Raw genomic sequence first — 13,535 nt, forward strand, 5'->3', positions numbered from 1 at the left:
AAAAGAGAGAGAGAAAGGAGAAAAGAGAAAAGAAAAGGAGAATTCTTTTTATGATATAATAAAACTAACGGCAGGCTCAAGCCCATCTTTTTCTTGGATTAATTCCAAGAGTATCTTTGACCATTTCCAACGAATTAGCATAACCCGCCGTCTACATACTATATCCCTACATCTTAAGTAGTTGGATATAACAAAAGAGTGCTTCACGGTGCGTAGTAGCATCGCTAGACTTTTCTTGTTTGATTGCCGACATTGTCGAGGTTGTTGTTGTTGTTGTTGTTGTGTGTAGAGCCAGCGTATCCAGCCTTGATTCAAGCTACTTTATACCAGGAATAATGTAGGTGCATCGTTTGATCGCTATACATTACAAGGCTGCCATCTGACATGATGTTTTCATTGCTCCATGTGGCTGTGGGCTTAATGAGTAGGTAGACATTACCAAACTGCCACTCCAGAACCAGAGACGAAACGACTAGAGAATTCTTACCAAGTGTTTACTGGCGTCTTCAGCCATGAAAGCTAATCGAAAATGCCTCGACATTAGTCTTATGACAATCACTGGTTTCTGCTAAACACTTGATTCGTAGAAATATCATGCAGTGCTAGGACATGCCCATCTGGTCCATGTAAACTCGTCACCATCACGCAGCCTTGGTTTTAATACTATCAATTCAATATTTACGCGCCATGTTTGTAGGTAGGTATCACGCCATGACGTCCTCGAGGAATGGCGAGCCCCATTCCCATTTGTATCATCACCTTTCCCACGAACGCATCTGCATTCCAGCCCTGCCGAACAATGCAGTAATAACAATACTAGGTTAATGATACAAGGATGCCTCCCTTCTTTTTTCCCACCCGAAAAATGAACTTGTGCGTGTGTGCATCGGCCCGTTTGGCCGTCACGATAAAAACGAGTTCCAAATGGTCCTATAGACCAAACCATGTTTCCTTTCCCGTGGCCATGTAGTCATGACCACTCAATCAACTCGCTGGCTGACGGCGACTTGTCCCATTTGCGTCGGCAAAACATCCGAACCGCAAGCAAAAATTGTAGAACCTTTTTAATAGCAAATTACAAATGTGGGTAGGTATATAGCACCGAACCAAGCGGCTTTGTCGAAACAATGTGAGAAAAGAGGTATCGTAAACGCAAGACTGAATACGAATGATGCAATGTACTTTTACGTTGATCTAGGTTTGGCGTTGACGAGGAGAGTGCTACTCCATTTCCGTGTCGCTGCCGTCGAGCTCTTCGATTTCGTTGAGGTGACCGTACTTGGCCTTGTACAATTCGAGGAGTCTGAGTTGCTTGGCAATATCGTCGAGGACAATGGGCATGGGTGCTCTGAGATCATCGAGTTCGGTAATCTCACCTCCACCAGCAGCCAAATGTCGAATGCTCAGGGTGGTGACACAAGTCTGGAAATGTTAGTACGAGTACTCGAATGGATCAAGTCATGCTTACCTCGATACGGCTCACTTGATGTTCCATGAAATTGAACAAGAACCGTTCGGTGACTTCACCACCACGCTGCTTCATTCTTTCCAAAAGCTCAGTCTCTGGTGGTTGGAGACCTCTGCCAGAGACTTCCTCGAGTGTGCTGCAAAGCATTTCCAGGCGCAGAGAAACCTTCCACAGCGACCAAATCATCTCGGGCTCAAAGCCTAGCTCGCTGCCAGGTTGCAGTGTGGCAGGTTGGTCGACTACAGGACGAGCGTCTTGGTTGTGATGGTCAATACGACCAGCTAGGGCGTGAGGGTACAGGGCATAGACGTATTCGGGATTTTCAAGACCCTTGAGCTTCTTTTCACCCATCTCCTTGACTTCGAAACCTTGAGAACTGAGCGACCGAAGCTCCCTACGAATCTGGGTTGCGCCATTGTCTTCATCGAATGTGTCCTCGGAAACTCGCGAGGCATTACGCTCGCCTTCCTGGTAGGTTTCGAGGCAGCGTTGAATCTCGGAGATGAAGTCTGCCGACACGGTAATTTGACCTCCGTCGGCCACGGCGGAGATACGAGAAGCCTTGTTGACCATGGGACCAAAGTAGTCCATACGACGGGTGACGGGATCAATCTCGGCGACGGGTTCACCATAATGAATACCCATTCTCACCGACAGACCCTTGAAGATGAGGTTGTTTTCCTTGTCAAAAACGTCCTGGCAGGTGACCGAGTTGAGAATCTCGGCGGGCCAGTCCACCTTGAGAAGCTCGGTTTGAATGGCAAAACACCAAAGCAGGGCCGAGGTGGCGGTCGGGAAAGACACCATAAAGGCATCACCTTCCGTCTTGACCTCGTATCCACCGATTCTCCGAAGTTGTCGTCGCATGACTTCGTTGTGCAATTTGATGGCGGATCTCATGGCAGATGGGTACATTTCCCACAAGTTGGTCGAGTTCTTGATATCGGTAAAGACAATGGATGGCTTCTCGGTGGGTGCGGGAACCTCGGCCTCCAATCGATGGAGAGTAGAGTCCAGCACTTCGCCCTTGGCCTTTCTGCCGCGTTTGGCAGGGTACTGGAATGAGTCGGGAACACCAGAAGGATACAGTGACATGCTCTGGCCTCTATGCAGGCGTGCCGACCTTTCCTGGCGGCGCTTCAAGTCAGATACGCTCAGTAACATGACCATGATCTTTCCAGACGCGCCATAGGCCATGGCCAAGTCTCGCAGCTTGGACGATGCCCGCATGAGCTCGCCCCGTTCCGATCGGGCCACGTCAACCACCAAGCCAGGGGTAAGGTACTCCCATAGGTCCTTGGTAGCAATAAGAATGGTCTCGTCTTGTGGCGTAATGCGAACTTGAGTGACATGAGGCGCTGCCTGGACGGCGGGCATGAGATCAACATAGCCAAAAGCACGCGAGACTTCAAGCAAATCATTGAGCTTTCCTTGACGGGAGACCCAGCCACCAGCTTCACGAATGCGCTGACGCTCGGCCGGTTCTGCGGGGTCATGCTTTCGAGTGAGCATCTTGTGAGACCCGTCGGATTGGATCAACATGGCTTGACAATCGCCAACATTGGCCACGTACAGCTCTTGGCCTTCCAAGTATGCAACCGTGGCAACACCACCAGAGTTCAAATCTTCCTTGCTCAAGACAATCGGAGTCTGAGAGCCGCGGTGTGACCCAACGGGACGGTCCTCGCCGTGCGAAGTGGCAATCGTCACAAGATCCTTGTTGAGAGCGAGAAAGGCCCTGCGAAGAGCGTCCTGGGGTGTTTCGTTGTGGCGAGTCTTGAGAGCTTTGAGCTCGAGGGCAAAAATATGCCCAAAGTTCTCATGCAGATATTTGGCGATCTTAGAGCCACCACTGCTGAGAGCTTGGCCATCGAACAAGCCCAGTAGCGTCTCCGAGTCGGAAGAATTGAACCTGGGAACGACCAGATCAATAGTAGACAAGTGTTCATTCTTGCCCAGAGTATCAGCCATACCATAAGGCAAGTGTCCAGCAAGAGAGCCAGACGTTCTGACACGGCGGTCTTCACTCTGGTCCGGAATACTTGGCTGTGTGAGCGTGACGTCCATTAGACCAAGCACGCGCAGAGTCGTCAAGCGACTAAAGTCGGTATACTGTTCTCGGTTTTGCGATGCCGAGCTGAAGCCGGCTTGCTTGATTTCCAGCCGCTTGTTGCCAGACAAGTTGAGGTATCGGAGCTGGGGGTTGAGGTTCCAGTTCCAATCGTAGGGAACGTTGGAAATGTTGTACTTGAGAGCGTTGTTTCCGCAGTCGAGTACAGCCAGCTTCTTGGCCCTAGAAATGTCGGCAGGAAGGTTGGTGAATTTGTTCCCGTTAATGTGCAAGACTTGCAACAAGCTGTACTCTTCGAGGTCGTCCACCGGAAGACTGGTCAGGTCATTTCCAGACAGGTAAAGCTCGACGAGTTGAGGCCAACTCTTGATGGATCTTTGCGGCATGTCGCTGATATCATTGTAGGACAGGTTGAGCACGCGCAGCTCTGCCAAGAGCGTGATTTGGTCAAACGCGTCATCGTCAAGCTGATTGTCTGCAAGGTAGAGATTGCGCAGCGAGCCGGCAAAGGTGTTTGTCAATCTGCCCGACAGCCCAGAGTCTTTCCTAGTAGTCATTGACGGGGCAACAGTGGTGCCATTGGTACTGCCGCCCGTACTTCTCGACATGACTGAAGTTTTGCGGCCGCCTTTGCCATAAACCGAGACGACGGAGCTCTTGCGATCCGGACCACCGGGCACAGGAGAGGGACCGACACTGAGCAATGTGCTCGATGCTTGGCTGGGCCTTCTCGAGCCGTCGGGCATGAGTTCTTCCGTGCTGGAAGCGTGGGACAAGAGACCAGGCACTGACTTGGTGCCATTTGCTGGTGGTGTTCCCGTCTCTCCGGGTGCCTGAGGCGCACGGGATGCGGGCTTGGGAAACACGTCCAAAACGTTTGAAGAAGCATTCAAAGTTTCCAGCTTGTTTGCCCACCACAGCTCCATTGGCAGTTTTCTCATATTGTTTCCCCGGACGTCGAGCACTCTCAGCTCACCAAGACATCCAATCTCGGGGGGCAGTTCGCCGACTGAATTGTTGGCAATGCTGAAATGCTCCAATTTCCGGAGGTTGCCAATCTGGTTGGGTAGTGATACAAAGTAATTTCTATCCAAGTTGAGCCTTTCCAAGTTGGACATGTTGTTGAATGACCCATCGATACTTGCCAATTGCGCATTGGACAAGTTGAGCATCTTTAGAGTAGGGAGATGTTTAGTAATCTCAAACTTTGTGATTGGGTTCGAGTTGAGCTTCAAGCTTCGCACACATTGGAATGTTCCAATAAACTGGGAAATCTTGTTGTGATCGGCAGAGAGGATTTCGAGCTTTGGTAATTCGGCAATGACATCAATGGCGGTGAGGGCATTGAACTTGAGGTCGAGCTCGCGCAGGTTGGACAGCTTGCTAAAAGTTGTAGGCAACGCGCCAGCCAGTCTATTGTTGGTCATGACAAACTTTTCCAAGGTTCGCATCTTGCCGATTTCTTCTGGCAGCTCCGCGATCGAGTTGAAGCTCACGTCAATGTCGACCAGGCCTTCGAGGTTGCACAAAAAGGGAGGAAATTGATCGAGGTAATTCGACGACAGGTTGAGCGAACGAAGAGATCTGAACGCGCCAAAGTACGGCGGCAGGCTCTTTAGTCGGTTGTTGGCGAGGTTGAGCCTAAGGAGTCCGACGAGGCCACCCAGCTCGGCATGTTCTAGTTCGTCCAAAAGGTTATTGGATACGTCGAGATATGTCAATCGGTTGGCCCTGCCAATGCTGATGGGAAGCCTGCGAGCCTCATTGTTGGCAAACTTGATGTCCCTCAGCTGAGGACATGCTTGGATAAAGTCTCTTGGCAGGTCGAGGGACAGGTTTCGGGAGAGGTTGAGAGAGATTATGTCGTTGGCCTTGGAATACAGACTAATGGGGATCGTTATGAGGTTGCGGCCAGAAAGGTCCACGTGGCTGTATTTGGCAGTCCTACTGAAACCAAGTTCATTTGGCGCATTGATAAAGTCGGCGTCCCTTGCCGAAAGGAAAAGAAAGCGGCATATGTAACTATTGTCTTCTCTGCCGATATCCTCGAGCCGGTCCTTTTCTTCGTCGTATCCGATCTGTTGAAGTAGTCGCTTCTGTATGAGTAGGGGTCGATCATGAATAGTCAAAACTCGGGTAAGGTCATGCTTTTTGAGAATCATGTGAAAGTTTTCAACACCATCTGCCACATACGTCTTCTTAACAACTTGGGCCATGACGTCGTTGAGGCTCGTCTCGAGAGGAAGCTGAACGGTCGCAAAGGTACCGTCGGCACGAAAGACGCGGATGCAGTGCGCAGTCTTCTTTTCTTCTGGCCGTGGTGCAATGACGGACTCTTCGAGGTTGTCGGTGTTGGAAGCCTGCTCTTCTGCCGTACGTCGAACAGCCCAGCTGTCAGGGGCACTCCATGCGCCGCCGGCAGAGTTGTAGTTTTCTGCCTCTGGAATCTTTTCAAGATCTCCCCCTGACTGCGGAAGTATGGCCGGGTCCATTGGGGTCAATGGCTGTGGTTGGGACAAGATGCCCTCCATATTGTTGAGGTCCGTGTCGAGGTGGAACATGCGCCCAGGATCGTGACGGTCCTTGGGGCCAATGTATTCATCCTCATCATCGTATCTATGGCCGCGGCCCTTTTTCGCAAATGGAAACTTGTTGTTAAAAGTCGCTTGCCGTGCATTATTCGGTCGCTGGTCTTGTGCCTGGTCGATGGGGGGCAGGGGTTTGTTCATATAGGGGGTGTCTCGGCCGGCAGAGGTGTTGTGTCTAGAGGAAGTCGATACAAGGGTCGATGCAAGTGACGACGATGATGCCGGCATGTCACGGAGACGAGACGATGCATCATCCTTGGTGGGTTTGTGCCGCCGTAGGCGATCAAAGAGGCCGCGCTTGGTGTTGTTGGCTCCTGGGGAGACGGAGCCGTCCACAGACGCCATCCTAAGATTGTTGGCGCTCGGGGTTGGGCTCTGCGCCCGTCGCGCGCCTGTCGCGACAGAGCCTCCGCGCTCCTTCATGGTGTTACTGCTCGCTATCGAGTCGTCTCGGCTGACTACAGGCCTCAGGGAGCGGCCGTCTTCATTGCTGTTCTTGTGTCGATGGTGGTGACCGGGGAGATGCACGATCGAGTGGCCAGATCGCGTGGAAGATGAGGTTTTGGGTGGCAGCTGGTTAGCATTATCATATCGCTCTTTGTCTGGGCCGGCAAGCATATCGCGAACAGGAGCTTCGCCGTACTTGGCAATATCATCAGCTTCTTGGTAAAGGAATGGAACTACATCACTCGAGGGGACTGGGGTCCTTGGACGTGATGACGCCGGGGAGGCTTCGCGGGTGTGGTCGGTAGCATTTGAATAGTTCCTCTCCCTAGTGGGCCGATTAAATGAGTAGGAGCGCTGCTCTTTCCCTGGCCCGCCCGCTGGCAAGCTCGTTTCGGACCCATCGCGCCCGGGGAAGTCCTCGCCAAAGAAGCCCTGCAGTTTCTTCAAGTTTAATCCACCTCTATTATTGCTGTGCTTTGATCCCTGGCTACTTGCAGTGGTGACGCTGGCAACAGAGGGACGTCTTTCATCGTTGAAATATGCAGCTGAATCACTGCTCCCCGGCGTCTCCACAATTCGCGATGGATTGTGCCTAAAGCCTGGCGAGAGCTGTGACGCGACCGAGACGGCGTCGCTCGAGTCATCGAAAAAGGTCGTGCCAAACGAGCCCGAAGGCGCATTCTGGTTCCCGCTGCCGTTTCCCGACATCATCCATGGAGCGATTTGGCCCGTCGGCCCGGCAGAGGGAGGATCTTTTTGTATTTGCGGAATCCGGCCGCCGGATGGCTCGAGGACGGCCAGGTCGCGCCGGTAGTTGGCGAGGTCGCTCATCCGTCGAGTGTCATAGAGCAGCGAACTTCCAGAGGACGTCGTGGAGGCAGGAGACAGTATGGATCCGCGTGCATTCGTAATCGGCGAGTTTTGAGACTCTTCTTTGAAGGGATACGGCCTAAGACAAGGGCGGAAAGCAGGCTCCCGTCAGCTCAAAGGGACAGGTACGTAAGCGGCCAGGCAAGCAAACATGACCACCTTGATCAATGCTGCTTTCCCATGCACATGGTTCACAACATTACACATGGAATGAAAACGAGGCAAAATAGAGAGTACAGGAAGCGGCGCCGCCTCTTGGGATTCTTTGCTTCCCCGCCATTGAGACTCGTCGAGACTGCTTTGCCACAAAGTTTCGGATGGAAACGCAAAAAAGTTCAAGACGCGCCGAGGTCAAGCACGGCCAAGCGCTACTTGCTCTTAACCTGAACTTTCAGATTTTGTCACAAGTGTCATTTGCGCGCAATTTGCAATGGAACCGAGCGAGCGGAACGAATAATAGAAATAGAATCAAGTAATCCATACCTGTGCTTTCCATTGTCATTTGTCGCGCGCAGAGGTTTGGGCGTCGCCTTTCTGGTGGCGTGGGATACAGAGGCTGAACGTCCAGGCGTACTGGCTCTCACGGTTCCAGCAGACTGCCCACTGCTGGAGCTCGCGATAGAGCTGATGCGACCGACGCCATCGTCCCTCGTCATTGTTTTTTTTTTAGACTCCACTGTGGTGGTTCAGCCGTCGTTGAGGAGACGCCATGAACATTTGAGCAGAGGATTCTTGTTCTCTCAATCAAGTCATCGCTTTATTCTCGGTGGCGGGTTCTTGTTTCTTGTCGTCTCTCGGTTTCTCTCGTCTCGACGTCGCGGGATTTCCTATCGGCGGAGTAGTTGTAATAGGTGGGTTAGAGTAGAGAGAATATGGATGGATGTATGTATGCGGCAAATCGGTAGGGCCTGGCGAAAGTGTGGATGTGGTTGTATCGAGGAGGAGACGCGGTTTCGTGGGGTAGGTCTGGTATGCGATAGCTAGGTGCGGTACAGCAAGTATCAGTATCTGGATATGGTGGGCGAGATCGTCGCGTAGTCGAGGCTGGAGGGACAGTGTATCGACCTGTCCGGGGTGTGTTATGGGCTGCTGTCGTGGTTGTGGAGGGTCGAGTATGAAGATGGAGTGCGCTAACCATGAAATCACTTGCAAGGCCAAGCTACTACGTACACAACTCGGTTTGATCTGGCCCCGACCTATCGAGTCTACTGACAATACACATGAACTTGCTGCACGTCGATTTCCCCGATCTCACCTCCAATAACTTGATAGACGCTTGCGCGAGCTGTCTATTTGCCTACTGGACCGCTCGTCCCTCGTACCAAGGTAGTGGCGGGCGGGAAGAGAGTGCTAAAGTCGGGTGGTACGTGCGAACCCCGACCGGCCCATCAGTGGATGAACTGTGGATGCAAGGTTCACCAGCCCAAGGATTTGTTGCCATAGGGCGAGCTGGAGTCGCTGGGAGAGAAGAAGCACCAAAGAGCTACCTTGCCTTGGTAGAGCCTAGAGCCTAGAACCAGTCCTGCCAGTCAACGCCAGAACTGCCACCCCGAATCAACCAGGGCCCGGGCAAAAAAGAGAGTCAGCACCAAAAGGTCGATCTGCTGCCAGCCCCTCGATCAGATGTCGGGTCCCAGGTGCATGGTGTGCTGGTGGGAGCAACAAAGGCTCCAGCTCTGGATCCCATCCCAGCTTCACACCACTGGCCAAAAATAAATCGATACCTGGTTGGATAGGCTGGCGAGCGACATTTAGGACTTACTATCATTGCATAGTACGCTGGTATTGAAATGAGCATAGACGGGTCAATTCAATGTTTGGATACAATCAAGAATTAGGAATTAGATTCAAAAGCACGTGTACTTTTAGAGATCCAAGCGCAAGCATATTCATGGCAGCCACGCTCATGTATGTTCATGTATCTAGTAAACTGTAAATAAACATTCAAGTCATTACAGGCGAATAGTAGGTTCAATGACAGGTATGATCTAGGGCTATATGAAGCAACCACTGGCGCATTAGTCATAACATCAAGCGTAGTTGCCAGTCCATTGGCATCAATCAGACCGTCAGACATTCTGGTCAAGAGGCAAAAAGAGGCGATCACCACAGTCTGAAACACTTTTCAAGTTCTTCAGGACCAGAAACGAGACTTGCGTGAGTTGTAGCTCCTCAATAGTATCGGGACTAGCGGGGCTGGAACCTTAAAAACAGAGGACATCCTTGGGTCATGTGTACTTGGTTCAAATATCCTCAATAACCAAGATGTATCAGCCATTCAGTCGTATATCATATTACATCGTGTAGAAACAAGAGATGAGAATTGATAATCTCCAAGTCCTCGTACAAGAATTTTCACATTATGACGCCTATCCACTTCCATTACTTTGTAAAAGAAAAGACATTTATGAGAGATGAAGAAAAGAGCACGGATCAGCACCCGGACTCTGCGTCACCTTCTAATAGTAGCTACCGGAACTCTTTCCATGGAGACTCCCACTCTTGGCGGGTCGGCAGCCCTTTTCTTTTCATGGGGCACCCCTGATGGCAACAGAGGGTCGCCAATGAAGGGAAATGCGCTCTGTGCGTGGACAGAGGAACTGGAATGACAGGCCCAAGCCGCCCGAGAGCCGCGCTCAAGCGCTGCGGATCCCGAAACAGTTTCAGTTCTGACAGGTTGGAATGAGAGCGCTGGCGAAATCCACAGTGTTACAGAGGCCAGGAACTTGATCTCGTTGGCCAAGAAGATGATTTTGGCCTCTGTGAAATTTCTCCATAGACCCCTTACATATTCAGGGCTCGCAATAGGGGCATCGCATCGCAGCGCAGCTGCATTGCAGCAATGCGTCGTCAGCCTAATGCTCAATCGGATTCGCCGCAACGTTGCCAGGTCACTTTATTCCGTCTGCCACCCATTGGCAATAGGGCCAACTCGAATCGTAGGCGAAATGGGGATGTTCAATCCACCGACCATGAAGAGACTTGGTATATGCTGATCCTCCATCTTCTATACTCTCCCAGTCGAGCCAAGGTCGGTTAACGGAATTCCGTCCTCAAGCGCCAGCCTTGTGCTTTGATGAGCTCATCATGCCCGTCCCTCTAGACACGCAGCTTGCTCGGTCTCCCAAGTAAGAAATTAATGCGACGCTGGCTGAAAGACGACCGTAGCACTATGCAACTGGCAAATTGAACACCCTTCCCCCTGTGAACCTCTGCAAAGTACGCTCATGCTCTTGAATGACTCTTTATCGACGGGCAAGTCAGTTGTTGGCGACTCTTTTCGAGTAAAATGACAGTCACATTTGATCCTCCATTCCGCGACCTCGCAAACAGCCCCTCACCCCTCATTAGCTGCACCGGGTCTGGAGCACATGACTTGCTTTTGAACTTTCTTCGTGCATGTCCTAGCCGTGCGCTGCATATTCTCGATCCTCCTTGTACGCATGCACCAGTCGTTCGCAAGTCCCATTGGCCGCCAACGATTTCCATGTGCATCCGGGAACTTTGAGCAATGGCGGCCCCGCGAGGTCTTTTTGGTAGATTTGACAATCCATGCTTGCGCTCGCCGGAACCCTATCCCGGTTCCTGTGCGTTACGTGGCAGCGTGGCAAAGTATCAGATGAAAATGTCGTGCTTCAAAATGTGTTCGAGGACAACAGGTTCATGAGAAATGTAACCCACTCTTGGTCTTGTCAAAGACTTGTTGTTGACTCACCATAGGTGATCATTTTCCCCCGTCTTGCCAGGGCGTATACGAACAAGTTGTTTTTCCGCTCGTTTTGAAATTCATCTCATTCATCTGATGTCGGAAATGCAAGATCATTGCAACATCTCCACTCGAGTGACATGTCGATGCGCACGACCAAGTAGGCATGGCCCCTACATACCCGATATATACTAATCAATGCGCGGTATCGTGGCGACCCAAGAGTAAAAAGTCAATAGCCGACGCTTAATCATCTTGGCGCTCTTCCTCGGTCCAGCGCACAATGTCCTTGGTCTCTTCGTTGACGAGCTCGCCAACGTCGCGACTATCCGACAAGATCTGCCTCGCGTCATTTTCTTCAACCCTCATGTCCTCCATGATGAGGCAGACTGCCATTTCTGGAACGAGAACTGCCTGCACGTATCCCGTATAACCTCTTGATGAGACTAGGCGATCCTCGACAGCTCGCTTGCGAATCGTGTCTGAGAATCTCTTCATTATATAATCCGTCATGACCCGTAGACCTCTTGGCCCATAGTATCCTGGAATGAGGCTCTCTTCCGTCCTCAATAGCGTTCGATTCTCGCCAGCTTCGACACGCTCGCCGAGTATACTTGCGTAATGTGATGGTTGCCTGCCCTCGAGAATATTTTTGGTGTGTTTTTCATGCTTTGCCAATCGTGTATCGAGATTATCCCAATCAATAATCGGATAACCTTTTGTCCTTTGTACTGCCTCTGCATCCTTTCGCTTGTGCATCCTGCAGAATGCCGTCTGCTTCTTGACATTCATCTTGCCATTCGATGTGTGTTGCTTGAGCAGTGCCGGGTCTACCAAGTCGTCACACATGGGACAGCGGGCTTCAAATGAAAGTACTTCATCTTCATCCATGGAGCTGAGTTCCGAATCGGATTCCAGACCATTACTCTTGGGATCCAACAATTTCGTGACCTGTTGTGTGTTTAGAGGTGCGCGAGAGTCACTGTCGGATATATCTTGCAGGTCGTCGAGATCGTCAAGGAAATGAGTCTTGAACTTGTGTACTGGAGTTGTTTCCACTGCTTCTTCATTATCTTTGGCAGAATCCTTGTCATTGCGACCCTGTTTCTTGCCACTCCGCGACCTTTGCGGTGTCCGTTTCGGCAGAGAGTCGTCTTCAGAAACCAAGTCTGGCTTGACGAAACCCTTCTTTCCCTTTTCTGGCGAAGACTCGAGTGATTCAAACCTCTTGAACCTCGACTTTGCTGGAGTGGAAGCTGGCGAGGAGTTGACCGAATGGTATCTGAAAACCTTTTCCGAGCTCGAGTCCTTTTTGCTGTAGTTTCTGCTTGGAACTCTAATGAGTGGCTTCTGCCCTTTTTGCGAAGATTTGCCAAAGGTTGTCTTGACCTTTGGTTTCTTGGGGAATCCTCTTGCATCAGTCAAATGGCTTGCCATGTCGTCTCCACTCCGTTTGGTTCCCGCGAGACGCTGCTTTTCGCCCTCTTTTTGAGCTTCATTGTTTGTTGAAAGCCGCGACTCCCCACTCTGCGTATAAGCGGATGAATTCCTCGTCGAGGCTGCTCCTGATTTGAATTTTGTGGGTATGATATCGGCAGTCTTGTATCTGTCGTCTTCTGAATCAGATGAGTCGGGAGGCCTGTTAAGCGATTCCTCATCTTGGTCGTCCGGCTTGGGTGTCATGGCGGATGGAGAACCGTTGAGCAAATCGACACCGTCTTGCCTACGACCTTTGATGTTTTTCAAGAGCCCAGAAGGTTGTTGTAGTGAAGAGAGTCCCTGCCTACGCTGGGGCCACGGACTACTCATGCCGATTAAGAAGCGTCTCAATGCCCCGGGCCGTGTATTCGTGATTGCAAGGGCTCGAGGTAGGTGCAGAATTGAGCACTATGTGCAGTGGTACCTTCCTCGCCTTCAAACAATGCCACTTTGCTAGTGTGGATGCATTCGTCTCTAGAATTGAATAAAGAAAACCATGAGATTGACGAAATGCCTATACGACAGTGGTGGAAAGTGAGGCAGTCCAGGGGACGTTATAGTAAAGTTTAAGCGTTGATCAGGAAATGTTGCAGTTTCGGTCGGTTTGTGATTTGAATGTTTTTCGTGCCGCATGTGGCTTCAAACACTCAAGGGTCAATCGCAATAAAAACAAATGGTAGAATTAATTGATTGTAAAGAGGAATCGGAATTGCAAAAACAGTCAAATTCACAGGTCTTCGTTACCTACATGTGATTAGCTCATTTTCACACAAAGCTGGTGCTGGAATGGGAAGACGCGTTCACAGAGGCCTGGCACGCGTCGGGCTACTAAATGACCGCCACCGACACAAGCCACCCATTTGACGGAGCTACCCCTGCACTCCAACCATCACCACCCAGAACAAA

General features: G+C 51.0%; 2 protein-coding genes across 2 annotated transcripts; both read right to left on the minus strand.

The window, feature by feature from the left end:
• Nucleotides 1-1,221: 1,221 nt before the first annotated feature.
• Nucleotides 1,222-8,100, minus strand: PFICI_00923 (Adenylate cyclase; the record flags this gene model as incomplete). The annotated part of the gene is made up of 3 exons (XM_007829504.1): nucleotides 1,222-1,422; nucleotides 1,469-7,523; nucleotides 7,928-8,100. The coding sequence occupies 3 exons, from the start codon at nucleotides 8,098-8,100 to the stop codon at nucleotides 1,222-1,224; spliced, it is 6,429 nt and encodes a 2,142-aa protein (XP_007827695.1).
• Nucleotides 8,101-11,396: 3,296 nt separating this feature from the next.
• PFICI_00924 (uncharacterized protein) lies at nucleotides 11,397-12,959 on the minus strand (the record flags this gene model as incomplete). The annotated part of the gene is made up of 1 exon (XM_007829505.1): nucleotides 11,397-12,959. One exon carries the CDS (start codon nucleotides 12,957-12,959, stop codon nucleotides 11,397-11,399), a length of 1,563 nt encoding a protein of 520 aa, XP_007827696.1.
• Nucleotides 12,960-13,535: the final 576 nt, after the last annotated feature.

The sequence above is a fragment of the Pestalotiopsis fici genome, assembly GCF_000516985.1.
Source record: "Pestalotiopsis fici W106-1 unplaced genomic scaffold PFICI_Scf_1, whole genome shotgun sequence".
In the NCBI taxonomy this organism is placed as follows: domain Eukaryota; kingdom Fungi; phylum Ascomycota; class Sordariomycetes; order Amphisphaeriales; family Sporocadaceae; genus Pestalotiopsis; species Pestalotiopsis fici.